Below are 24,972 nucleotides of genomic sequence, written 5' to 3'. Positions count from 1 at the left end.
AATGCGAGGGTGGCGAGAGGCGTCAGCAGGACTGCGCAAGGAAGAACGGGAGGGCGGAGAGCGCGACGAGAGCGGGTGGCGGTCCCGACGAACGCAGGCAACGAGTTGGGTGCGGTGGGTGGCGTGTCCGAGGGTGCGGAGATCAAGAGAGAGCAGGTACTCACGGTGGCGGATGGATGCTTAGAATGCGGGTGTGCGAGGGCTGTGGCGTCAGAGTAAGTGCGTGGATGCGGTGGCGAGGATGGAAGTGCAAGAGCTGCAAAGTTGTGCGGATGATGGTGATGGTGGGGAGGAGAGGAGGTGGCGCAGACGCCTTGAGTCTATATAGGGGGCCTAGGGTAAGCGGGACGGGCCGAGCCAGCAGCACGCCAGAGGGTGAGGTGGGCGGGACGGGCCGAGCTGGCAGGGGGCGGCCCATCGATTCGACTGAGCCAGGGTCAAGGGGGGGTCAGCCGGATCGCCAGATTGGGCGAGGGCAGGGCACCAGGGCAGTCACGGCGGCCTGCGCGACCGAAACTCCACCTGGCCCTGGCCCTGGCCCAGGCCTGGCCTGGCCTAGCCTGCCTCTGGCTTGCCACCGTTAGCGGGCTGCTGCCCTTTTGCCTCACACTGCCTCACACGCGGGCGGTCGTGCATGGACCCCCGCACTCTGAGGCAGGGTGGTTCTGCGCCTGCCTGCCTGTGCTGGTGGGTGCACCGCCCCCTGCCTGCCTGCCCTCTATCTCTGCTTGACTCAGCTAAGGTGCCAGCCCGTCCGCCCGTCCGAGGCGGACAATCGATGCCTTGCTGGCCTGGCTTGACACTTGGAATTTTCGGCGCCGAACAATTCCGCATGCGCGGCGGGGCCGAGCCTCGCCCCGATCCCATCGACAAGCTTGGCCTCTTTTCGGTTCCGGCGCTGGCTCGCGCCCGGTCGGCTCGAGTTTCGGGAGGGCCAGCCCCAAAAAGGGCATGCTGGGATGCCAGGCCCCGCGCCCGGACTTTGGACGTGGCGCGCAAGGGCCAACGCCTCGGCGCTGGCCAGGCCTGGCTACGAGGCCGGCTACTCAGGACCCGCGACCGCGCCCGAAGTTGGGGTAGCGACAAGGCAGGCGAGCCGGGCCACGGGGCACCTGAAATTCTGGCAGGTCGATTGGCTGCCTGAGGCCTGGCCGGCAAACCCGCTGCGAAGCCTGGCTGGGGCTTATGGGCACGGATCCAACACACGCCCCAGCCGTGGCCATCTGACTCGCCTTCTTGCTCGTCGTCTTGGTCGTCTGCTTCGCTCTCTGTCCATCACCTTCTCCTCATCTCCGGATCATCCCCGCGCTTTCGTCTCTTGCCCCCTTCTCCCCATAGATTCAGGACCATGTCGCTGCTCCGAAGGTCCAACGCCCTGGTCAACCTGGCCGCCGCCTCGTCGGCTAGCCAGCAGCAGGCCGTCCGACCCGTCGTTGCTGCTGCCGTATCGGCCACTGCCAAGCTCGCCTCGACCTCCGGCCTCCCCTCGCTCCGACGTGGACACGCCACTGCAGTCGATCCCAACGATCTGACTGGCGGCTCCATCCCTGCTTCCAAGAATGCCGCGGCCGCTGCTGCTGCTGTTGCGGTCGATGCTGGTGTTGCCGGTACGTCGGCGGCATCGGCGTCGGCATTGCCGGCGGACGGCACCATCCGCCACGACTGGAACCGCGAAGACGTGCAGCGCATCTACGACTCTCCCCTGCTCGAGCTCGTCTTCCGCTCCGCCAACGTCCACCGCCAGCACCACTCAGCCGACCGCGTCCAGCTGTGCACGCTCATGAACATCAAGGAGGGCGGCTGCTCCGAGGACTGCGGCTACTGCTCCCAGAGCAGCAAGTACACGACCGACTCGACCGCGTCCAAGCTCGAGGACCTCGAGAAGGTGCTCACCGAGGCGCGCAAGGCAAAGGAGAACGGCAGCACCCGTTTCTGCATGGGCGCGGCGTGGCGCGAGGTGGGCGGCCGGAAGCGCGGCTTCAACCGCATCCTCGACATGGTCCGCGAGATCCGCGGCATGGGCATGGAGGTTTGCACCACGCTCGGCATGCTCACCGTCGAGCAGGCCAAGCAGCTCAAAGAGGCCGGCCTCACCGCCTACAACCACAACCTCGACACCTCGCGCGAGTACTACGGCAAGGTCGTCACCACCCGCAGCTACAACGACCGCATCGGCACCATTGCCAACGTGCGCGAGGCCGGCATCTCGGTCTGCTCTGGCGGCATCCTCGGTCTCGGAGAGGAGCAGGAGGACCGCGTCGGCCTCATCTGGGAGATGAGCTGCCTGCCCGAGCACCCGGAGAGCTTCCCGGTCAACGCCCTCGTCGCCATCCCCGGAACGCCCATGGAGAACAACAAGCCCATCACGTTCCAGGAGATGCTCCGGACGGTGGCTACGGCGCGCATCGTGCTGCCGGGCTCCATCATCCGACTGGCGGCCGGACGCCACCTCTTCACCGAGTCCGAGCAGGCAATGTGCTTCCTCGCCGGCGCCAACGCCATCTTCACGGGCCACAAGATGCTCACCACCCCCACGACGGGATGGGACGAGGACAAGGAGATGCTCGGCAGGTGGGGCCTCCGGGGTATGGGCAGCTTCGAGGACAAGACGATGAAGCCCCACGGAGAGACTGTCGCGGCCGCCGAGACCGTCTCGGTCGAGGACCGACGGGCCAAGGCCGCCGCCAGCCAGGCCTTCCAGGACGCGTAGAAGCGGGGAGCGTGCGTGGACGCTGGAGGATAAAAATGGGCAATGCTGTAAGCCCGATCGCCGCAATCCAGTGATTGACACACCGTTGTCCGGGCCAGAGCCGAGCGTGGTGAATGAGGGAGAGGGAGAAGAGTGACAGAGACAGAGAGAGAATCGGCGAGAGAGCGAGAGGGCGAGAGAGCGGGCAGAATTGTCGCAGAGATGGCGGCAGCACCGCGAGGCATTGGCGGGTCAAGCGTCTGATTAGCGAGATCGGTTTGCAGAGATGGCAGACAGCGGCGGGGGCGTACGAGGGTGAGATGCTGCGAGACACGAAAGGGTGACGAGAAGACGGGTGCGGTAGAGAGAGAGGGCTTAGGTTGTCGACCTCGGAGCGGGCTGTTCCCCCGCCCTCGCTGGTCAAAGCTTGAGCGACTCGAGGATACCGCGGATGGCGTCGATCTCGCGTCCCATTGTATCCCACGCGTACCCGAGCTGCGAGAGACCCTCGATGCACGCCTCGACCTCGCGCAGCTTGGCCGTGTGCGTAAACGGGCCCAGCTCGGTCCTCGAAACCGGATCGGCGGCTTCAAACGGATCGTCCATCTTGGAAAGCCTCTCGCCGCCGCCCGCACCGCCGCCATCCGGCGGCAGCGATGTCGCCGTCGTCGTCGTTGCGTGCGAGGAGGAGGTGCCGCCGTGCATCGCCTGCGCCTGCGCCTGTGCCGGTACTGGCTGGCTGAGGTTGCGCGGATCGATAAAGCTCTGGTCCGTCAGCGAGACGACGCCCGCCTGCAGAGAAGCGCGGCGGGATGCCAGGTCGGCCGCGTTGGCGGCGTCATCCGGGATGCTCGGGATCCTCGCCAGGAACTGGGCGACGGGGAAGATCTGCTTGAGCAGCAGCCCTCCCATCTGGAACACGCCCAGGGGCAACAGCACCTCGACCAGCCGCGCCGTGCGCCGGCACGACGTCAGCGTCTTCTGCATGCCCCGATCAAAGAGCGACTTGAGCATCTTGGCCACCTCGCGGTCCTCGTGCGTGATGCTGGCGCTGCCGTGCGCCTGCGCCATCGCGGCCATGTAGCTCGCGTTGATCTTGTACCGCTCGCCCAGCACCCGGATCACGGTGAGGTACAGCAGGCTGCCCGAGATCTTGGTCGAGGCGATCCAGCCAAGCGGGCGGAACGGCTTGACCTTGTCCATCGACTGGCGCGCCTTGGCTGCGCACCGGTCAAAGAAGAGCATCAACGAGTCGATGCTCTGCCACACGGCGTTGCACGCCTTTTCCAGCCGCTGCACCTCGACCAACGAGGGACGTGACGGGAACCGCGGCGACGTCGATGCCGGCGGCAGCACAGCGCCGGCAGGCCTCTGCCACGGCGGTATCGACGGCTTCGAGGTCTCGATCCGGTCAATGTGGACCGCGATGAAGCGCGACAGGGCGCCGATCTGGACCTGAGCCATGAAGACAAAAGTCAGGCCCATCTCGCCGCTGAGGATCACCTCACCGCCACGCGAGGCAGGTGCTTCGCGAGCGGCAGGTGCAGATTCGGTCGGGTTGGCGCCGCCGCCCGACAGCGACTCGCGCCTGCGATGCGGATCGCTGATGACCTCGATGGCGCGATCGTCCTTGAAGTAGGGCCTGCGCCGATTCATGCCCGAAGCGATGGCGTCCCGGCACCATGTCGTCAGGTAGAGCCTCGACCGCTGCATGCCGGACAGCAGTCCTTCGACCGCCTGCTGATCGCTCTCGTTGACGGCGTGCCTGGTAACGATGCCGAGGGCAATGAGATGCGAGCAGGCGGTGTCGGCGATCGTAAAGGCCTGATCCGCGTCCACCATATCCATCAGCGGCGCCAGCAAGGTCAGCGCCTGCGCCGCCTCGACGCTCGGCTTATCGAGAAGACCGTGCTTGTGGACAAGCGCCAGGGCGTGGTTGAGCAGCGCGTGGCAGAAGGCCTTCCTCGCCTTGCCACGTCGCAGATTGTAGGCAGTGTCGCCCGGCTGATAGGCCCGCATGATTGACTCGCGCTTCGACGAGATCCACTGGCGCGGACTCAGCTTGTCTGAGCCGTCGGTGGTGTTCGAGGGGGCTTCGCCGCTCTCCGCTCTGCCCTGATCTGCCACGGCGTCGTTGCCCGAAGACTCTGGCGAGCCGCGGCCCTTGTTGCCGCTGTTGCTCTTGGACTTCTTTGACTGGATGTAGTCGTCGGTGCACTTGATCTTCTTGTCCTCGCACCGGCTGCACCCCAGCCCTTCGGGGCGCTCCGTCAGATCGCACCGGACCCTGCGCAGCCGGCAGGTATCGCAGGCCACGCCTTGCTTCCGCTTCGGTCTCCGCTGCGTTGGCCTCTGCTCGGTAGCAGGTTCGATTGCGAATCCGTTGACATCCTCGCCCATCTCCTGCAGGCGGACACCGTGCGAGTTGAGCTCCTTTGCCTCGGAGCCAAAGGCGATGGGCACGTCGGTGTAATGCGCGGCCCAGGCGTGCATCACGGCGATCAGCGCCTCGGTGGTTCCCGGAGTGCCAACCTTGCTGTCTTTCGTCCCTGGCCAGTGAGGTTCGCCCAAACCGGTGACGGGCGGCAGCGCGGCTGGCAGGCCTTCCTCTTCGGACCCTCCGTTTGACATGATCGACATCTTCCTCGGGTCGCCGTTGCTCGCGTTGAACGTGTAGGAAAAATGATCGAACTCGATGACGGGCGTCTGCATGTGTGCAATGGCGAAGAAGCAGTTGAGGAGCTGCAGCGACAGCGATCCGGCCATGACGCGGTCAGTGATGCGGACCTCGGCGCCACGCAGCTCGACCAGGGCGTTGAGCAGGATGGTCGAGGCATTGATGCGGCTCGCGGCCGGGGTCCGACTAGCCACCTCGGCGGCGGCCAGCGTCCCGTGCATCATCCTCGCCTGCTCGATGCGCTTGCCTGTCCGGCTGGGCCGCGGATACCGTCGAGAGGGTGGCGCGTGGGTCTTGGTGCAAATGAAGCCCTTTTCCTCGCATCGTGAGCACTTGACGGCGTGCACGAGCTGCGTGATGTTGCCCGGCCCCGTCTTGCGTGGAACGACGGCCGTCGCCAGCGCCGCATCGCTGACAGACGCCCTCCGGTCGTCGAGGTCGCATCTCAGATGCTTGCTGCGGCACTGGTCGCACGTCTGTAGAAAGAGCGGCCGCCCAAGCGAGTCGTTCCCGACAGCAGCAGGGCGTGAATTAGCGTTGCCCCTCAAGCTTGAAAGCGCCATCAGCCAACCAGCTACTCACCACTCCCTGCCTGCGCGCGACCTTTTTGCGGGACCCGTGCTCTGCCGAAAGGTCATTGGGCGAGTGCAGGTCCGAGTCGGAGGGATCGCCGCTGGGTCCTTGCCATTCTGACGTGGCGGCCGAGCTGTCAAAGGAGCCGGAGCGGAAAGCAGGCACCGGCAGGCTGCTCGGACGGGGATGCAGATCGTTCTGGGACTGTCCGTACGCCTGGAGGATGTCGGAAAGGTTGGCGTCCAGCAGCGCTGGGTCTGTGGTGGCGGCTGTGGCGTACTGGTCGTAGGCGTTCATGCTCGGGTCCATGGCGCCCATCATGTGGTTGTAGTTGGAAGGGCCGGGGACAAGTTCGAAGTTGAGGCTGTTGGAGTCCGGCAAGGTCCCGGGAAGCGCCTGCTGACGCAGCGCAAAGGCCTCTAGATCCGTCGGAATAGTATGGTGAGGCGGAGGCACATCTCTGGGGCGGTCGAAGCCGTTGAAGCCTGGTTCAGGTGCGTGGGGGTCGACGTCCCACGAGTCTGGGGAGCTCTGGGAGCGGTCGTTGGATGCGCTGCGCTCGTCTGGGCGCATGGGGGGCGAACGTTGCGCCCACATCACGGTGTGGAGCACCTAAGATGTTTTTGTTCGGTGGCCAGGTGGCTGAGCGTCGAGGAGGTAGGAGTGTGGCGTGCCCCTGACAATCTGAGATACCGCAAAGGAGGACGGCTGGCAGAGCGCGGGTGGACCACGCCTGGGCCACTACTGCATGCTGGACCGAGATGCCGGTGGCGCAAGGCAGCAACAGGGTGTCGACGGTACGATGGACCTGATGAATGGGTGGCTAGCTTGGCAGGCACTGTCCGAAATCAAAGAGACGGGGCGATGCAGATTGAGGCGAAACAAAGACCGGGGCGTGGCGCGAAGAGGTCCAGCTGCGGCGATGCAAGTGGCGCGCGGGTGATCACGTCGTTGTCTTGCGGAAGGGATGGTGGGTGCTGCAGCAAGGAAGAGAGTCTCGAGTGTGCTGCTTGAGCTAGAGATGTGTCAATCAAGGGGGAGGGGAGCGAAAATGGTATGGTGGTGGACGCAAGAGGCAGGCAGGCAGGCAGGCAGGCAGGGGCGAGGCTGCGGGCGAGGCTGCGGGGCGAGGCTGTCTGGCTGGCTGCCCACAGGGCGTTGGGCTGGCTGCCTCCACCCCAGCTGTCAAAGCTGCGCGGGGCCCTTTGGGGGGTTGGCCGCTCTCTGCCAGCTGTCCGGCGACAGCTTCGACCTCTTCTCCAAGCCTGCGCCCCTCCCACCGAGGCCGGAACGCGCGCCACCTCCCCTCTGCCTGGCTGGCCTGCCTCTGCTGTAACTACTGAGCCCGCGCCCTATGACCACCGACTATTTTGCAGGCTGCGCTTTGGTCGGGGCGTCGACGCTCCGTTCATCACCGCAGCGTCAAGGAGCGGACGCCGTCGGACTGCGTGGCTCCAAGCAAGCCATGCTCATGCACCCCGCCCTCTCACCGCTTGGCCGGCTCTGACAATGAGCGCGCTGCGCACGAATCACACCTGATGCCATCCACCGTACCTTGACCCCGCTCCACCGCGCAACGCCTGCCATGACCATCTCATGCTACCGTACAGTAGTAAGTAGTAGGTGGGCAGGTGGCTGCTCGGATGGTCTGGCTGTGGATAGGTGCTTGGCGCCCGACACCATCCCGTTTCCTACGGACGAAGTCAATCGCTCGACCATGAACCTCGCCGGACCTGTCTGCTTTTCTGCACTGGATCGTGCGGGGTTTCACGCTGCTTCCACATAGGTGCAAGTCGGCCCGTCAAATTGCAGCCGCCGCCGCACAGAAGAAAGCGGCAGAAGCAAGCCAGCCAGGCCAAGAAGGCGGAAAGACCATTATTGTCGTGCCGTAAGTGCAGTGCCACTCCAGCCCAACAAAGGCACTGCCGGGCTCAGCTTCCGCTGGAGAATGCAGCCTGGCCGGCTAGACAAAGGGCAAAACCACAAACGTCGAACGACGAGGAGGTAGGGCCAGGGTTTGGGTTGGGGGACCCGCGTCTTTGGCTTCTCGAGAAAGAAGCCCGCCCCAACCACCCGTCGTCGAAGGCTGCCGGCGCAGCGGAAGACGCACGTCGACCTCGCATCCACGCTCATCTTTGCCTCGCTTCCTCGCTCGCAAAAAGAAAGCTAGCCACCTCTCGTGGAAGCTCGGCATACGGTGATGGTACCGTAGCGCAAACTAAGCCTCCCTTCGTCCCAGGAAGTCTCGGCACTCTCTGAGAACCTTCAACGGCAGGTTCTTCCGGGCAGCGTCCAGGTACGCTACCCGCACTTTGGCGCTCTTGCTGGTGTCCCACGATAAGTTAATGAGAACAACGCGGGCGGCGTCCTGGGCCGCACCAAGCGAGGTCAATCGAGGACCCTGAACCGTGGGACGTCTTCTCACGGTGGGTGAGCGAGGGGCTGGTGGCGAGCAGCGCAATCCAGTCCGCTCCTAGAGTACAAATACACATCACGTCGGCCCCACGTCTGTCACGTCTGTCCCAACGGGGCCGGGAGCTCAATGAGGAGACAAAGGGCAGGGCAGGGCGAGGTGAGTCGCCATCAAGCCTCGAGGCGCTCCTTGCAGTGGTTGCAGGTGATGATGCTGCGCGAAAAGAGCTCGTCGACCTCGAGGCTGTCCTCGCTCGCGTCCTGGTATCGGCCCTGGAAGATGACGTGCAGCCTCGAGGGTTGCGCGGACGCCTCGGGATCATCAACGGGCGGTTTTGCGCGCGTTCCTTGTCCCTTTGCCTCCGCTCCAGCAGCATGATCGCCTTCCACATGACCTCCATCGCCGCCGTACATTGCCGCCTCCTCGAGGCACAGGCCCTCGAACCCGATCTGCAATCCTTCGCCCTTCAAGAGCTTCTCTCCAGGCCTCGAAGCCCTCCGCTTGCCCACCTGGAGGATCGTCTGGGTCGTCGTACATCGATCGTAGGCGAAGCGGTCGGATCCCTCGCCCTGGCCATGGCCGAGCATCATCGACGATCGGCGCTGCGAGATCCGATCGACCTTGGGACGTATCGAGAGCTGCTCGGGTGCGCCAGGAGGGCTAGGGTCGGTCGCAACGTTGCCCATGGTGGCCTCGCGCCAAGCTCGACCCTCGAGCCTCTCGGTCTTGATGACAAGGCGTAAATTGGCGAGCATCGGATGCGTGCGCAGCAGGTGGATGAGGTCCTTGGCGGCCACGCCGTGCCAGCAGACCAGGCTCAGGGAGCGGATCGTCGGGCGCCCTACAGCACTCGCTCCCGGATCGCGACCAGCAGCGGCGATGGGTGCAGCGCTAGTCCCCGGGCTCTGCTCCGGTCCGCCCAGGAACGAGAGGATCCTCAGCAAGAGGTCGAAGTCGTCCTGGGACTCGTCATACGCCAGTGCCGCCTGCACAATGTATCGTTGAGGCTTGTCGCTGTCCAGCCAACCCTTGAACCGGTCCTGCATCTCCATCTTTTCGGCTAGGCGCGACTTGGTCAGTCCGCGCTCTCCGAGGTGCAGCGCTGCCAGCATCCATTCCGCGAGGCTGAGGCGGTGCGAGGGGAAGAGGTAGAGCGAGAGGCGATCACAGTTGCCGAAGAGCTGGCGGAGGGGCTTGCAAGTGGCGCGGGCGTAGACGATGAGGGAGCCGAGGTCGAGGAAGCGGGAGAGGTAGAGCTGCAGCTCGGGAGGGAGCTGTAGCAAAAGCGGTGGCGCCTGGGCCACTGAAGGCTGATTGGAGGGGGCAGCGGTGACCTCGGAGGCGTTTCTGGGGTCCTCCATCATGGCGGGCTGGAAGAGAGCGAGGCGGCTTGACCTCGATGGCGTGGGTGCATCTCGCTGCCAGGAACAGAGCGCGAGCGTTAACGATGGACGGTGGGGTGTATGGTTGTGGTATCTGTGGCGCCTCTCAAGAAGGCCGTGTCGGGTGCTCTGATGGAGCTGAGGCGAGGGTCGAAAGGGATGGTAGGAGGGGAGGAGGTAGGGTCGAGGTCGCGGCCAAGTCGAGGGGGTCAATCGGCCCGCCCGGGAAACCAGCGAACGGCCTGTTGCCATGTGGAGGCTTCTTGGCTGGCCTGACCTGGCCAGGCCTGACACGCGGGCGCGCCAAAAGTCACCTGCTGGCTGAGCCATCCGAGAAGGGAGCAGCCTTGCCTGGCCTCACCTCGCCCCGCCCCTCCGGCCGCTCTGCTCGCCTCGTCGACACATAAGGCGCTGCACAGGCTTGCTCCAATGAGCAGGTTGCGGCCATCGCTGGTGACCCGACATCCGGTGAGAGAATGGCTGAGATGCGCATGGACGGGACCCAGGAGAGCTACAGAAAATGTACAGGGAGTGTATCGTGCAGGCCGAGCGAAAGGCAAGGTGGTGACGGGAGGGCGGCAGGCAGGGCCAAGCCCCTTTAGAGCCCGGCGGGCATCATCATGCTGTCGGTGACCTTGTCCTCGTCCTCAATCTCTTCGTCATCGTCGTCGTCTTCGTCGTCCATCTCCGCGTCGCTGCCTGCTGCGGCCTCGCCCTTCTTGGTGCCTTGTGTGCCCTCCTTCTTCGACCTCACTTCTCCCGCTTGCGTGCCAATCAGCTCCCGGTCCTCCGCCGACACGTCGAGGTTGGTGACGCCTCGGTTCGCCTTGCCGCTCTCTGCGTCGGCCTCGGACCAGTACGCCAGCGGTACCAGCTTGAAGTTGGCCATCTGGATGAGGAGGTGCTTGAGGATTTGCGCCTATAGGGCACGGCGAGCGGACGAGGGAAAGCAGAGGGTATCAAGAGGATGAGAGACGGGCCGACGCAGCGACAACGAAGCCTCCCCCCGCTGCAGACTCACCTGGTCGGCGGTCAGCGCATCGCCCTTCTTGCACACCCGGTACTCTTGAAGCAGCGTAGGGACACCCCGCTTGAGCTCGGTGGGCATGCCGAGCTTTCGGAGCTGCGGCTCAATGGGGTGCGGCAGCGTCTCTGGCGGTGTTGTCCTCGCCATGACGGGGCCTGATAGGCTCGTCAGAAAGGGGAGCGGCATGCAGGTCAGCTATCTTATTCCTCGCACTGGCAGCGACCGAGCCATCGCTCAGGAGTAGCTCGCACTGGCAGCGACCGAGCCATCTCTCAGGAGTAGCGCAACGGCGACGTACCTTCGGGAAGCACGACCGTCTCCGTCGCCTTGAACCCGCCGCGGGCAAAGTCGATCCGCGAGTACTCCTTGAACCAGTCGACGACCTCTGCGGGCGGCGACTCGGTGAAGAGGAGGCCGACATTTCCGGTGAGCCTGGATGCGATGCCGCTGATGCCGGTGCGGATCTCCTCCTCCTCGGTGGTGCCGAGCGCCTTTGCAATGACGTTGTGCTTGCCAAAGAAGATCTTGGAGCCCTTCCAGAGGTCGCGGACCTGCTTGAGGTAGGCGTTGCGCATGTTGCCGACGGCGAGCAGCCAGACGTAGGGGTACTGCTGCGCCGCATCGCGCACCTTTTCCATCAGGTTGGCCTTGTCATCCTTTGTCTTTTTGTCGGTCTTGGTCAGCGAGACGACCTTGGACCTCCTGGCGCGCGGCATGGTGGCTGGGGTTGAGAGGGTGGCGGTGGTGGCTGTCGGACCGCGTTGACCTTAGATGCTGGTGAGTCGCGGAAGGTGTAGCCGTTGGGTCCGAGGTATGTGTGTGCGTGAGGATAGGCGGTGAGGCTGGATATGATGGTTGGAGCTGCGCCTGGTACCTATGGCGCCCTGCCATGCAGGGCAAGGCTGGGCCTCGCCGGCTCGCCGCTGCGAAGAAGAAAAAAAGTTGAGCGGACCCACGCCCACGGTCCCCTGCGCGAAATTTTGGCAGCTTACCTAAGCAGCAGGGAGCGAGCTTGGGGCAGGCCTCCCATGTCCCGGCTGCCGGGCCTGGCCTGGCAACGCCTGCTGGCCAAATTTCTTCTGGGTCAGGCCACAACCTTAACTTGGCCTGGCCAGAGCAACGTCCACCACCACCAACCTCGCCTCGCCTCGCTGCCTACGTCCCGCGCTGTACGACCTGCGCCTCTTGTCATTCCCTCACCGACATTACCCTACACGACATCGACATGGCAGACACCGCCAACATGGACCGGCTCGAGGCCGCCCTGTGCGATTTCAGCGGCAAGACTTCCCTCGACCAGCGCTTCCGCACCCTCTTCACCATCAAGGGCCTCGCGGCCACGACCGACGCCCACATGCAGCGTGCCATCGAGATCATCTCAAAGGCGTTCAGCGACGACTCTGCCCTGCTCAAGCACGAGCTCGCATACGTCCTCGGCCAGCTGGAGGACGTCCGCGCCCTCCCCACGCTCAAGGCGGTGCTGGCCAACCTCGGCGAGGACGCCATGGTACGCCACGAGGCTGCCGAGGCCATGGGCGCCATCTCCGACCCTTCCGTCCTCGACGTCCTGAATCAGTACAAGACCGACAGCGACGTCTCGGTGCGCGAGACCTGCGAGCTCGCCATCAGCAAGATCGAGTTTGACAACTCGCCCGAGGGCAAGGAGCTCAAGCAGAGGAAGAAGGCCGCAAAGGAGAACGAGGAGGCCTCGGGCAAGGGCGGCGTCGAGACGTGAGTAGCGGGCGACACGTGGTGCTGCGATCCATAACCCCGTCCCCTGCTGAGCCGTGTATTGACCAGATGCTTTCTCTGCGTCCCCTCTTCATCCGCGCCTACTGCAACGCCCGCCCGACAGTGCCTTTGCGCCCATCGACCCGGCACCGGCCATGTCCCCCGCTGCCAGCAAGGAGGCCGCACGATCTTCCGCCGACGCGGCGAGCTACGACGCCAGCTCGGTGCCCACCTTCCGCACGACGCTGCTCAACGCCGATCTGTCGCTGTTTGAGCGCTACCGCGCCATGTTTGCGCTGCGCAACGTCGCCCACGGCGGCGGCGAGGGCGCCGTCTCTGCCGTCCTCGCCCTCGCCGAGGGGCTCAAGGACACCTCTGCCCTCTTCCGCCACGAGATCTGCTTCGTCTTTGGCGAGCTCTGCCACCCGGCCTCGATCCCCTCGATGCTCGACGTGCTCAACGACTCGGGCGAGCACGAAATGGTCAGGCACGAGGCTGCCGAGGCCCTCGGCGGCATCGTCGAGGAGGCCGGCGACGCAGAGGGCGACGGGGCTAAGGGAGGCTTTGACGCCGTCATGGCCACCTTGACGAGGTGGGCAAAGGACGACGCTGCCCCGCGCGTCGTCCGCGAGAGCTGCATCGTCGCCCTCGACGAGCTGGCCTACAACAACGACCCCACCCAGTTCCACCGCATCGAGGCCGAGCCCGCCACCGCCGCTTCCGCCGCGTAGCGTGCATGGACCTGCCCGTCGCCAGCTTGCATATCCCGCCTCCTTCCCTCCCGGCATCCATTGTATACTAGCTCCCTTCCTTTCATCCGGTCCGAATCTCGACTTTCAACTGCATAGATACTTCGACTGCATGCAACCGACCGCGTCGAACTGGCTGATGGCAGAGAGGGGCTCGCAGGTTGTTTGTTGATTGTTCGAGGGCGTTGTTGTTGTGCTTCTACTACTGTTACAGGGGGCTCGAAGGTAATGTTGCTGTGCTGGTGGGAGAGAGACCAAAGTGATGCCCTGTACGGAGGGCAGGATCCATGCGTGCGAAAGAAGACGAGTGAGGTTGGTTTTGCTACAAAAGAGGACGGCGACGGTGCGTTGTGGCGTTCAAGAAAGCAGAGAGGAAGTCGGCAGCGAAGGCGTTGGCCAAAGGACCCAGATGACGTTGTCTTTCGGCGAAAACCGTGATAGGGATGCTCGGTGCGGGTCAGACGGCCATGGCGCCGCCGCGCCGGGCCGTGCTGGTGTCGTAGCTCGATGTGGCGGTCGATACGGTGAGCGGGCCCTCGAGGTCGAGCTTGGGAAACTCCCACTTGCCCGGGCCCTCCATGCCCAGCAGCTCCTCGCCGTACTTGAGCATCTTGATGAGCTGCGGCAGCTTGGGGTCTCGGCCCTGGCTTTGCGAGGCGAGGATCGCGGCGTTGAGCTCGGCGGCCGTCTTGAGCCTCTGCGAGGGAGCGAGGAGCTCCGCGATGTGAGGTGGGGCGGCCAGGGAACCGGCAGCGGGGGCGCCCGCCTTTGTGATGTCAAAGGCCAGCAGGGCCATGGTCCTCTCGAGCTCGGGCAGGAGATCCGGATGCTCTTCGCCGCGAGGGGCGAGGTTCTCAGAGGCGAACTCCAGAGCCTCGTTGATCGAGCCGGCTCGGATCAGCTCAATGAGCCTCTGCTGCTGTAGATGGAAGAAGAGCAGAGGGTTGTTGTCGAGGATCTGCAAGACGAGGCGACGTAGGGAGAAGCGGACAGGAAGTGGCAGGGTCAGCAGGCTGAACGCGCGGAAGCTGCGCCGCTCCCGAGGAGATGCTGTGTGCCGACCGCCTTCGCAGTCGTCGCCGTCGCCATCGCCGTCGCCGTCGTCGTCATTGCGGCGATCGTCGTCATGACGGGTCAGAGATTCTTTTGATATGGTGTAAGAAAGCTATCAGCACGGCAGCTCCACTGAGCCGCGTTTGCGTGGTGCATGAAGATTGTCATCCTATAAAGCCTAGACGGTGACGGCGATGGCAGCGGGTGACGACGGCGGCTGCGTTCCCCCTCCCGACGGTCGGCAAACAGCGCTCCTGACGGGCCATCGACGCTCACCTCTGGATCGAGCTCGTTGACCCGTCCGATGGCTTCCTCGACGTCTCCGCGGTGGATGGCGCCACGAATGACCATGCGATTCTCGATGCTCTCTAGGTCGACGAGCGGGCTCAGGCCGGACTCGACGGAGAAGCTCTCGGCGGCGTCCTTGTAGCCCTCGATGACGAGGTAGTCCATGATGAGCCGGTTGAGGTCCCTACAGAATCAGGTTCGAAGAGATAGAGCGTGCGCCAAGCGTCAGCACAGCGCTACTCAGCCTTCAAGACATAGTCTCGCCCTCGCCCTCGAGACGACGACGATGCCGGCTCAGCCAATGTTTCAGTGGGCAATAGTAATTTGATGTCCTCATTAGGTTTAGGAGAGATTCCCACTTTGCGTTTATCTCATCATACGAAGAGCTGGCGTCGTCGTCGTCGATGGTGGCGAGGAGAGGTCGGCCGGCGACAGCCTGCCTACTCACTCCTTGGAGACGGGGATGGCGTTGAGCTGCCTCTCCCACTCGGACTTGCGCAGCTGCTTCTTGGCCATGTTGGCAAAGTTGATGCGGTGCTGGGAAGGGATGAAGGGGAGCGCTGATGACGAGAGGCGGGAGGTGTGACCGAGCCGACGACGGGGAACCGGCATCCCCCTTCTCCTGGCAGAGGAGACAGGGAGGATGTGGTCGTCGCTGGTGATGCCGGCGGTGGTGGTGGTAGAGGCGAAGGAGGCTCAGACGAGAGCCGGTCTCGAGAAGGACTCGATTGAGACCGACAGTAGGCAGGAGGGAAAAGTTTTTTTGCAGGGGGTGGGCCAGGCGAAAGATGTTGGAGGAGGAGGGGAAGGGCGAGATGGTGATTGGCCCGCCTGACCCAGCCTTGGCCGCCAGCCTAACCAGCCGCGCGAGGCCGAGGCCGTCCGGCGCTGGGCTGGCTGGCTGGCTGGCGGGCTGGCTGGCGGGCTGGCTGGCGGGATGGCGGGCTGGCTGGCGGACAAAGGCAGGCCCCCGATCACCCAACGAAGGGCAGCCCGAGCCCGACCCTCCACAGTCTGGCCTCAGCCAGCCGCACCTCCGTCCGCTCCGCCTTGCCTCCCACCCACCACCGTCGCCACCTCTCCCATCAGTGGCTCCCCTCCTGCTTGCGCTCGTCTTACGCTCCTCCGCCTCCGCCCCTCCTCCACTCCGGCATTCCCGCGTGGCACTGCTTCACTACCTTCACCCCGGCGCACCTCTTCGCTTCAGCCACGCCCGACACCGCCACCGAGTGCAACCTCGTCCTCCCTTTCCATCCCAAAATCCCCTTTGTTTGGCTCGCCGTCACCATCTTTCCCCCTCCTTTCCGTCCCTGCCCATCCTGTGCTCTGCCGGACGACCGACACTGCGCTGACGCATTCGCGTGGTGATTAAATCTCACAGATTTGACAACGCTTCCTCGTTACTCTTGCCCTTCAGCCGGAGCTGAGAGTCGACCACAGAGGAGACAGAAGGTGAAGACGTAAGAAGGGCTAAAAAGAAACAAAGAGGCGGAAGACAGAGTAGCAGAAGCGAAAGAGGCAGACGGGATCAGAGCCTTGATCGACCTCTGCCTGTTTCTGGCAGGGTACCTTTGATAAAGAGGAGGAAAGCACCGTGGCAGGTGATCAGCCATACCTATACCAAGCGGCATCGAGGCGTCCACGCTGGACTGCTACCCTTCCCTGTCATCGAATTCTATCCGTTGCCCCGCCCCCTCGAAGCCACGGCGAGCCAGTTCTGCCGCCGTTCCTCGCTACACCGCTCCTTCCCCTCCTGGCTCTCGCCGACAGCTCCCGTGGCCGCTGCACCGACGTACTCTCACGTCGACTCTTTCTTCGACTCCCAGGACCAGCAATAGCGACGCGCGCACGCTAGGCGACTCCCCTTCACCCTCGATCGTCGTCGCGACACCGGCAAGATGGCGTCCGCATCAGTCTACTACAAGTTCAAGTCGCAGAAGGAGCCCTCGAGGATCACCTTTGACGGCACCGGCATCAGCGTCTGGGACCTCAAGCGCGAGATCATTCTGCAGAACAAGATGGGCAAGGGCATCGACTTTGACCTCGGCATCTACAACGCCGACACCGAGGAAGGTGAGCTCCCTACGATCTTAGAGGCGACAACGAGCCGGGTCATGACCGGGTCAGTGGCCGGGAGCGAGATGCGGTCTCGACCTCCGCAGCTGCCGCGGACGACACCTTGGACCTTGGCCGATGCCGGGTCGTGGCATGCCGTTCCACGACTCTTGTTCCACTTTGTAACATCCGCACCGAGACTGATTTGGATCTGGTCGCTGCCTGTATCTGGTTCCTCTCCTGCGCATCTCTTCTTGCCCGGCCTCAGAGTACAAGGACGACAACTTTATCGTGCCGAGATCGTCGCAGGTCATCGCGCGCCGCCTTCCGCCCTCGAAGCCGGGTCGAGGCACCGCACAGATGTACGTCGCGGATGCTGCCGGTGGCGGTGGCGGCGGTGACAGCGGACGCTTCGCCGGCAACACCAATGCTGGCGGTGTCAAGGCCGGCGACAGCCGGGGGCCAATGTACCGCGGTCCGATGACGATGCGCTTCGATCAGAAGGACGGAGGCGCACCGAGCCAGCCCTCGTCCAATGCTGTAAGTTCAGTGACTCCCTGTCGGCGCATGTCAGGTGCGTCCAGCTGACCAGGTGATCTCAACTCCCGCCCATCGACAAGCAGCAGCCGGTCGTCTCATCCGTGGCCATCGGTGGCAACTCAACCGAGGCCGACAGCATCGCGGCCATGTTTCAGGCTACGACGGCGCAGTGGGACGAGACGCAAGAGCGCATGTCACAGTGAGTGATCGCCCGGTGGCGTCTGGAAAGAGTCCAGGCACAAAAGACCGTAATGGGACGTTCGCTCACGCATCGCACTCCGCCGTCTTCTCGACTGCAGTGCAACATATCGGGACCGAGGTGGCGCGCCGCGCCGTGGAGGGCCGCCACGACAACACATGGCCTCTCAGCGCCCGCCGCAGCACTCGGATCGGCCACCGCCCACAGGCTATATCTGTTTCCGCTGCGGCCAAAAGGGCCACTGGATCCAGGAGTGCCCCACCAACGACGACCGCGACTTTGACAACCGGCCACGCTTCAAGCGGACCACCGGTATCCCAAAGAGCATGCTCAAGACGGTCGAGCAGCCCACCGACGAGCAGAAGCAGGCGGGCGTCATGGTCACCCCGGACGGCTCGTACGTCGTGGCACAGCCAGACTCGGAGACGTGGCGCAAGAACCGTGCGCGGTCCAAGCTCCTCACCCAGTCCGACGTGTACCAGCTGGTGCCCACGGATTCGACGCTCGCCTGTCCACTCTGCTCCAAGCTGCTGCGCGATGCGGTGCAGACTCCGTGCTGCTCGACGCGGTATTGCGAGGAATGCATCCAGACGCACCTGCTCGAGCACGACTTCACCTGCGCCGAATGTGACAAGCGCATTCCGGACCTCGAGAAGCTCAAGGCGGACGACGAGACGCGGCAAAAGGTGCGCGACTACGTTCAGCAGGCCATTGAGAAGAGCGAGCGGGAGGTCGAGGAAGAGAACAGGCGCGACGAAGCCGGAGCGGGCAACGGCACCACGGGCGACGGCAAGAACGGCGACAACGGAGCGAGTGGCAAGCCGGACCAGCAGCCACGCGAGGGCTCCGCTGCTCGATCGACACCCGGGCCTGGCACCGGCACCGGGCCGGCAGCCGTCACCAAGCACGCCTTGCCCTCGAAGCCGCAAGTGGATGGCGCCGTCTCCGCCACGCCGCCTCACGGCGTTCGCGACGGTCGCAGTCCCTCTTCCACGGGCCGTTCTGCAAGCGCCAACCCTCACGACGGCGGCGGCGGCAACATGATGGGCGGCATGGGCATGAACGGCGGCATGGGCTGGAACCAGAACGGCGCTGCTGGTGGCGGCGGCAACGGCGTCCAGTTCAACCCGCAGGCAGTGCAGCAGATCATGATGATGCTCCAGAACCCGCAGCTGGCGCCGCCGATGCGGATGCAGTTGCAGATGCAGCTCCAGATGCAGCAGTTTGCCTTTATGCAGCAGATGCAACAGCAGCAGCAGGGCATGATGGGCGGAATGGGCGGCATGCCTGGCATGGGAGCGATGGGCGGCATGGGGATGAACATGGGCATGGGGGGAGCGCCTGGCGGGCCTGGAGGGATGGGCATGATGGGCGGTATGAACCAGGCCCAGCAGTGGGGCGGCATCGGCGGTCCACCCACCAACCCCTACAGCGTCCGACAGCCGCCGAGCAACGAACAGTCGGCCTACATGCGGCTGCCCGTCAACAACAAGAGGTGAGTCGACGGCGCCAAGGACTCGAGTCATGGAGCCTGCATCGGTACCACATTCGCTGACGATCCCTCCCCGCCCTGTCCCTCACCCTCTCTGCGTCACAACAGGAGCCACGGTCAGAAACGCGACCGTCCGACCGACTTTCTCGAGGTGGCCGGCACGGGGCAGCCGTCTCGAGGCGACGACGGCGGTCCGTCCAAGAACCCACGCACCGGCTAGATTGCCCTAGTACGATGTACGATGTGATTCGACGATTAGGCAAGAACTGAGCACGAGGCGCCCGCAGAGCATCTACATCTGTCCCCGGCTCCATCGACATCGTCCTTCCCGCCACCCGTGCGAACCTTGATGATTTGCGAACCTCGATAAAACCACGTCTGAATAGCTCGACGTCCGCTCGTCTGTGCGTCTAGGGTCGATAAGAAGCATCGAGACTCGAAATACAGCAGCAGATGTGCGTGGTGGCGGCGGCGGGCGGGGCCAGCCTAGCCAAGCCTAGCCAAGCCACTTGACCCGCCGCGCATACTCGCGGATGCGCGAGACGTACTGGTCGCCCACCTCTGACCCGCGCCCCGCGGCGATGCGCAGCACGGCCTCATTGACGCCCCGCGCGCCGAGGATGTCGACGTGGTCGCCCGTCCTGCGTGCAAGCCAAGACCGGGGAGGGCAAAGAAGGAGTCAGAGGCAAAGCTTCGATGGTGGAGAGAGGGAAGGGAAAGAGGGTCAGGAGCGACTCACGATTGTCCACCACGGAGGTCCATTGCTTCGGGCTCGTGCTTGAGCTCGTGCGTTACCACCGTGACTGGGCGGTGCAGTGCAATGGCAAGGAGGAAACCTCGGTCGGTCGGTCGGTCAGTGAGGATAGAAGGGATCTCCCCCGCTCCGAGAGGGGATCCTGCGGGCAGCGCGACACTCACGGTTGGCCGGGTTCCAGTGCGGGTACTTCCACCCTTCTGCGCACATGGCGCCGAGCGAGAGGAGCGAGACGGTGCCGTCGCCCTCTCCCATCTTGCATCCGGAGCGCACCTTGGGGTTGGCCTCCTCACGCTGGACGCCCGAGTCGATCCAGCTCGTCTTGACCGTGGGGAAGTCGAGCGGCTGGACGCTCGACACATCTTCGCACGCCTCTCCGTCGTCGCCCTTGCACATGGGCTCCCTCTGCTCGCCAATCAGGCCTTGCTGGATGAAAGGACCCTGCTGGTACCAGTAGCTCCTCTCGGTCGGCTTGCCGACGCCGTAGATGCAGTAGAGCTTCATGCTGGGTGCGCGTGGCAGCGTGGCCTCGAGCGGGTTGCTCCACTTGAGCTCGATTTCATTGTTGGTCTCGAGCTGCTCAGTGTCGCGCTCAATGCCGTGCGAGTAGTTGGACTGCAGCATCTTCTGGAACGTCGAGGGAGCGTGCTCGAGGAGGAAGTTGTGGGCGTGCGTCGCCGTCAAGTTGTCCTTGACGTTGGTGCCGGCGTCGGAGTCGAGCGAGGGGTCCAGGTCGCGGAAGCTGAGGAACTGACCGTGCGTGTCGGTCGCCTCGGGCTCATCGTCGGGCGCAAAGGTGGCGTTGCCCCACACGTCCTCGCCGCCCTTGATGAGCATGCTCGCCCCGCCGGGCCAGCTGCGGAAGAGGTTGGCCCGCTCGCGCCGGCTAAAGAACTTTTCGAGCAAGTAGGCGGCGGCCGGCGGCACCTCGACCGTGTCCCTCATCTCGCCGGACAGCATGGCCGACATGGCCTTGGGCACGCCCAGGAAGGTGCCGGCGATCGAGGTGAAGGCCTCGATGTGCTCCTCGACCCAGTCCGGGCCGCCTTGGCCGAAGCCGTCGCCCTGGGCCTCGACCCACTTCATGAAGTAGAAGAACACCGAGCTGCCCATCGAGTGAGCGACGATGACCGTCTTTTTGCCAAAGAGTCGCTTGTTGGTCTCGATCTTGATCTTGAGCCGGGTAAAGTAGCGGTCGCGCACCTCGAGGTTGTGGTAGCTCAGCCTCCAGTCGTAGCTGGCGAGGAAGAGGTTGTTGGTGTCGTAGCCCAGCACGGCGAGGTTCTCGATGATCTTGCTCCAGATCCAGTAGCCGGCGGCAAAGAAGCTGGCGGCGTCGAGGCCTTCGGCGGCCCTGACCCGGATGCCCTCGGGGTCGAGGCCCGTGTCTGGGTCGAGCGAGAGCTGCCGGACCCAGTTGTCCTTTTCAAAGACGATGGTCCGCATCATGGTCGTGGTGCCCCAGAGCCGCTTGCGGAAGTTGCCGGCGCTGGCCTCGTCGGTAGTCCAGCTCTCTAGACCGGTGCTAATAATACCCGGGATCAGGATGACGGGGTGGTCGGCGCGGTAGCCCTGCTGGAAGAGGTCGCGGCCGGTCTTGAAGTCCTTGTTCTTGAACCACTCGCGCGAGCGAGAGAACATCTTGTCGCCCAGGTCGGCAAACTCCTTGGGCATGCCGATGTCGAGCGAGGGAAAGTCGAGGCCGAAGCCGTCGATCTGCTCGTCGACGAGACTGCGCAACGCACTCATGTGCTGCGCCATCTGGACGTTTCTCGAGGCCAGAAAGGCGACGACGGCGCCGAGGAGCGTTCCAAAAACGAAGAAGAGGCGGCGGTAGCGCATGAGGCCCTTTTTGGCTGGCAGCTCGTCGTCGGCGTGGCGGAGAAAGGGCACCTCGGAGAGGTCGAGCTCGTGCCAGGGTGTGCCCGGCGCGCGGATGTTGTAGCTGGCCATGCCCTTGAGCGATGGGCGCTTGGCCCGCTCGAGGATGATCTGCTGCGGCGGCGTCTCTGTGCCGCTGCGGAAGTTGGCCGTGACGGGCGAGGGGCCGGGCGAGTCCGAAGAGGGTCCGCCGCCATCGTCGCCGATGCCGGTGCCGCTCAGGGACGCGAGTCGATGTGCCGTCGAGCGGCTGCTGCTGCTGGACGTGGATGGTGCGTCGCCGCCGCCGTTGTCCCGGTGGTTGGCGGAGCCATCCTTGGCGCCCTTTCGCCTGCGGGCGCTCATCGTCGGGTCGGGCTACAGAAGGGTCGGGTCGGATGATAGGTTCAGGGAGCAACAGATGGTGGGCAAGAAGCAGAAGGGAATTACGGACGCGCTGTGGCCGTCTGCAGAGCGGACGGAAGATGGAGCCCGGGGCGCTGGATCTCACCAGATGCTCGGACGACGCAGGAAAGAAGCAAGCCAACTAGAGCCGAACAGGCATCAGTCCGAACCGTCGACAGCGGCCTGTGGGTCTCTGCCGAGGCCGCGGCCGACGGCAGGCAAGCTACAAGGGCAAACAGAGGCACGGATCGACAGGGTCAGCCAGGCCAGGCAACGCAGGCCGAGTTACGGTACGGCGCCCACGAACGCACGCAACGTCATGCCACCGCGACGCAACCGCAACCGCCTCCACACCACCTGCCTACCGTGCGTGTTCGTCTTCCGTGCTCTCTCGCTACGTTGGTCCACCTCTTCCGCGCGGAAGAGGAAGCATGAGGTGACAACCGCCGCGGCGACGGACAACCCGCTCGACCGTCAGCCATGCGCGGCATCGCCGGCGGCTCGTGGCATTGCAAGAGCCAAAGACAGATACAAGAACAGGCACGGGGCCGGCAAAAGGAGCGCAATCACTCTGTCGTCGTACGCGGGGATATCGATCAGTACGGCAGTCGCACCATGCTCATCACGGCACCTCGCCTCGACTCACTCGTAAAGATGGAGACGACGTCGTCGGCCGCCACAACATGGTTGAGCCCCACCTTTTGACTCCCAGGGAACCTGAAAGAGCACATCCACAGCAGCATCAGGTCAGTAAAAAGTAATCACGATGTCGCGAGGAACGGGTCCAGATCGACTCACTTGCTGCTCTTTCCATAGACGAGCGCGCTGTGGGAAAGGGAGAAAGATCAGGCATGCCGTCGGATCAGCAAGAGGCTCTTTGACCGCGCGCGCAAGCGATCAACGACTCACTACTTGAACTTGTCGACCAGCGCTCGATGGACTTGGTGGCACTGCGCGCAGGAGGAGCGAGTTGGACGCGACGAAAGGCATGGCGGTCGGTAAGCCCGCCCGACAGCGGTCAGAGAACGATCGTGCCGCGCTCGATACGTACCACGTGCTCGATCGTCGCTCCCTTCCTGACGACCAATGGGTCTGACAGGTCGGGACGCTCGCCGCGCTTCTTTGTGTAGATTCGGTTGATGCCGAGCAGCTCCTGCAGGTCGTTCAAAGGGTCGGACCGGTCTGGTTCAGCTGCCGCCTCGCCCCCGACATAAGCGCAGCTCGACCGCACACTCCCGGCGGGCCACTCACCCACATCCTGTCCTTGAGGTAGTCGATGTTGAGGTCGGACGTGACGCTGATAACGACGCTGTTGGGCTGGCGCGCCAGCTTGTCGAGCTGCTCCATGCTGATGCTGTCGATCTTGTTGTAGACGTACAGGCAAGGCGTGTACTTCCGGTTGCCTGCAGAGGATGACGATGCGCAACGAGAGAAGGTCAGAGGTGACTAGAAGCAAGAGCACTGCGAAAGCCTCTGTCCGCCCCACTCACCTAGCACAACGTCGATGAACTCGTCGACCGTAATGTCTTCGCGGATCATCACGTCCGTGTTCTTCGCGGCCGCAGATGGAGCGAGGGGGTAGGGCAAAGACTGGGTCAGCCGGGCCGGTGGTCGAGAACAAGGTTAATCGGACACAACGTGCGAATACTCACGTGCATCTTGTAGCCTTGCAGGATCGAGCGGATCATCTTCTCGTCGATCTTGGTCAGCGTCAGGCCCATGGCCTTTGTGATGACGATGCCTCCGGCGTTCTTGCGCTTGAGCACGACTGGCAGAAGTGCGATGGGGCATCGGGGAAGAAGGTGAACGATCCGGGTCAGCAGCCGTAGAGATCCGCCCCGCAGAGACGTAGGCCGCGGCAACGCACCATCCGGCTTGACCTTGTTGAGCCTAATTCCGACCGCTTCCAGCTCGTACTCGAGCAGCGCCCTCTGCTTGTCTGGTTTCGTTGCGTCAAGCATCATCTGCGGCCAACCAGGTCAAGGGTGTGTTCCGGCGAGGGTCAGCGCTCCTGCCCCTTTGCTCTGACCGGACGCGCCCAGGCTGCACTCACAAGGATCATGTCTGCCGTCTTGGCCACCGAGACGACCTGTCGACCGCGGCCTTTTCCCTCGGAGGCGCCTTCGATGATACCGGGCAAATCGAGGATCTGGATCTTGGTTCCTTCGTATTCAAGGACACCCTGGATGGCGGGGAGCAAGGACCGGCGGAGAGCAGAAACAGGACAGCGATCGTCAGTTCGGAGAGCGTGAGTGTGCAGCAAGACGAATCCGCACGGCATGCTTACCGGCTGACATGTGAGGGTTGTGAACTCGTAGGCGGCCGCCTCTGACTTGGTGTCGGTCACCTGGGAGAGGAAGCTACTCTTTCCGACTGACGGGAAGCCGATGAGGGCGACGCGGGCATCTCCGGACTTCATCACATCGAAGCCCTCGCCGGGCTTGCCCGACTTTTTTGGCGGTTCGAGCAGCTCATGGCGTAGCTTGGCGATCTTGGCACGGAGCTGTCCAAGGTGGTATCTAGGGTTTGCGAGGTGGGCGAGGATCGAGAGGGAGAGAAAGCCTAGCATGTCAGGCGGCGGAAGTCTCGATCGGCTACAGCACGGGAGCAGTGAGCATGCTCTCACTCTGTGGCCTTGTTCTTCTGGGTCCTTGCCACCTCGTCCTCGAGCTCCTTGATCTTCTCGATGATGCCCATGGTCGCGACTGCGCCGTCTGCACACGGATGTCCGGTCGAAAGAGAGAGGTTTAGGCTCGGGCTGACGTGTGCTCTGCGGCGTGCGGCCTGCTTGCTCTTGATGATGCGCGGCTACTCTGTGGCTGACCTGGTGTTGTGTTGGCTGGTCGTCGTTGCGGATGCCAGAACAGGTGGCCGGGACAGGGCGGTCCTGGAAGCTGAGCGGTGGAGGAACTGGGCGCGGTGGAGAGGCCAACCTGGAAAAGCGAGCCCGGATCCGCACCGCTTCGAGTTGGGCGGCCAGGGTCAGGGTCCTCGCCTTTAACTTGGCTTTGCCTGGCCTGGCCTCGTCTCGTCCGTGAGCGGGCGGCTGCCCGCGAGACCAACACACAGGCTAGGCTACGCTAGG

General features: G+C 64.0%; 9 protein-coding genes across 9 annotated transcripts; 3 read left to right on the top strand and 6 right to left on the bottom strand.

Moving 5' to 3' along the window:
* Positions 1 to 1,348: 1,348 nt before the first annotated feature.
* PFL1_03669 (uncharacterized protein) lies at positions 1,349 to 2,710 on the top strand (the record flags this gene model as incomplete). The annotated part of the gene is made up of 1 exon (XM_007881188.1): positions 1,349 to 2,710. The coding sequence occupies one exon, from the start codon at positions 1,349 to 1,351 to the stop codon at positions 2,708 to 2,710; it is 1,362 nt and encodes a 453-aa protein (XP_007879379.1).
* Positions 2,711 to 3,109: 399 nt separating this feature from the next.
* On the bottom strand, positions 3,110 to 6,536 carry PFL1_03668 (uncharacterized protein; the record flags this gene model as incomplete). Its single annotated transcript, XM_007881187.1, has 2 exons — positions 3,110 to 5,842; positions 5,949 to 6,536. 2 exons carry the CDS (start codon positions 6,534 to 6,536, stop codon positions 3,110 to 3,112), a joined length of 3,321 nt encoding a protein of 1,106 aa, XP_007879378.1.
* Positions 6,537 to 8,522: 1,986 nt separating this feature from the next.
* PFL1_03667 (uncharacterized protein) lies at positions 8,523 to 9,716 on the bottom strand (the record flags this gene model as incomplete). Its single annotated transcript, XM_007881186.1, has 1 exon — positions 8,523 to 9,716. The coding sequence occupies one exon, from the start codon at positions 9,714 to 9,716 to the stop codon at positions 8,523 to 8,525; it is 1,194 nt and encodes a 397-aa protein (XP_007879377.1).
* Positions 9,717 to 10,332: 616 nt separating this feature from the next.
* On the bottom strand, positions 10,333 to 11,477 carry PFL1_03666 (uncharacterized protein; the record flags this gene model as incomplete). Its single annotated transcript, XM_007881185.1, has 3 exons — positions 10,333 to 10,653; positions 10,756 to 10,916; positions 11,060 to 11,477. The coding sequence occupies 3 exons, from the start codon at positions 11,475 to 11,477 to the stop codon at positions 10,333 to 10,335; spliced, it is 900 nt and encodes a 299-aa protein (XP_007879376.1).
* Positions 11,478 to 12,004: 527 nt separating this feature from the next.
* PFL1_03665 (uncharacterized protein) lies at positions 12,005 to 13,223 on the top strand (the record flags this gene model as incomplete). The annotated part of the gene is made up of 2 exons (XM_007881184.1): positions 12,005 to 12,492; positions 12,617 to 13,223. The coding sequence occupies 2 exons, from the start codon at positions 12,005 to 12,007 to the stop codon at positions 13,221 to 13,223; spliced, it is 1,095 nt and encodes a 364-aa protein (XP_007879375.1).
* Positions 13,224 to 13,698: 475 nt separating this feature from the next.
* On the bottom strand, positions 13,699 to 15,194 carry PFL1_03664 (uncharacterized protein; the record flags this gene model as incomplete). Its single annotated transcript, XM_007881183.1, has 3 exons — positions 13,699 to 14,199; positions 14,571 to 14,766; positions 15,031 to 15,194. The coding sequence occupies 3 exons, from the start codon at positions 15,192 to 15,194 to the stop codon at positions 13,699 to 13,701; spliced, it is 861 nt and encodes a 286-aa protein (XP_007879374.1).
* Positions 15,195 to 16,480: 1,286 nt separating this feature from the next.
* Positions 16,481 to 19,088, top strand: PFL1_03663 (uncharacterized protein; the record flags this gene model as incomplete). Its single annotated transcript, XM_007881182.1, has 5 exons — positions 16,481 to 16,655; positions 16,906 to 17,177; positions 17,261 to 17,376; positions 17,477 to 18,871; positions 18,977 to 19,088. The coding sequence occupies 5 exons, from the start codon at positions 16,481 to 16,483 to the stop codon at positions 19,086 to 19,088; spliced, it is 2,070 nt and encodes a 689-aa protein (XP_007879373.1).
* Positions 19,089 to 19,364: 276 nt separating this feature from the next.
* PFL1_03662 (uncharacterized protein) lies at positions 19,365 to 21,848 on the bottom strand (the record flags this gene model as incomplete). The annotated part of the gene is made up of 3 exons (XM_007881181.1): positions 19,365 to 19,509; positions 19,608 to 19,671; positions 19,787 to 21,848. 3 exons carry the CDS (start codon positions 21,846 to 21,848, stop codon positions 19,365 to 19,367), a joined length of 2,271 nt encoding a protein of 756 aa, XP_007879372.1.
* Positions 21,849 to 22,453: 605 nt separating this feature from the next.
* PFL1_03661 (uncharacterized protein) lies at positions 22,454 to 24,584 on the bottom strand (the record flags this gene model as incomplete). The annotated part of the gene is made up of 12 exons (XM_007881180.1): positions 22,454 to 22,458; positions 22,534 to 22,604; positions 22,686 to 22,712; positions 22,797 to 22,837; positions 22,939 to 23,040; positions 23,139 to 23,290; positions 23,378 to 23,438; positions 23,540 to 23,655; positions 23,755 to 23,851; positions 23,941 to 24,069; positions 24,175 to 24,406; positions 24,514 to 24,584. The coding sequence occupies 12 exons, from the start codon at positions 24,582 to 24,584 to the stop codon at positions 22,454 to 22,456; spliced, it is 1,104 nt and encodes a 367-aa protein (XP_007879371.1).
* Between the last annotated feature and the right edge of the window lie 388 nt (positions 24,585 to 24,972).

Source organism: Pseudozyma flocculosa (assembly GCF_000417875.1).
Source record: "Pseudozyma flocculosa PF-1 unplaced genomic scaffold scaffold00011, whole genome shotgun sequence".
NCBI classification, from domain to species: Eukaryota; Fungi; Basidiomycota; class Ustilaginomycetes; order Ustilaginales; family Ustilaginaceae; genus Pseudozyma; species Pseudozyma flocculosa.
Note: the sequence above shows the minus strand (reverse complement) of the source record. Positions and strands in the feature narration are given on the sequence as shown.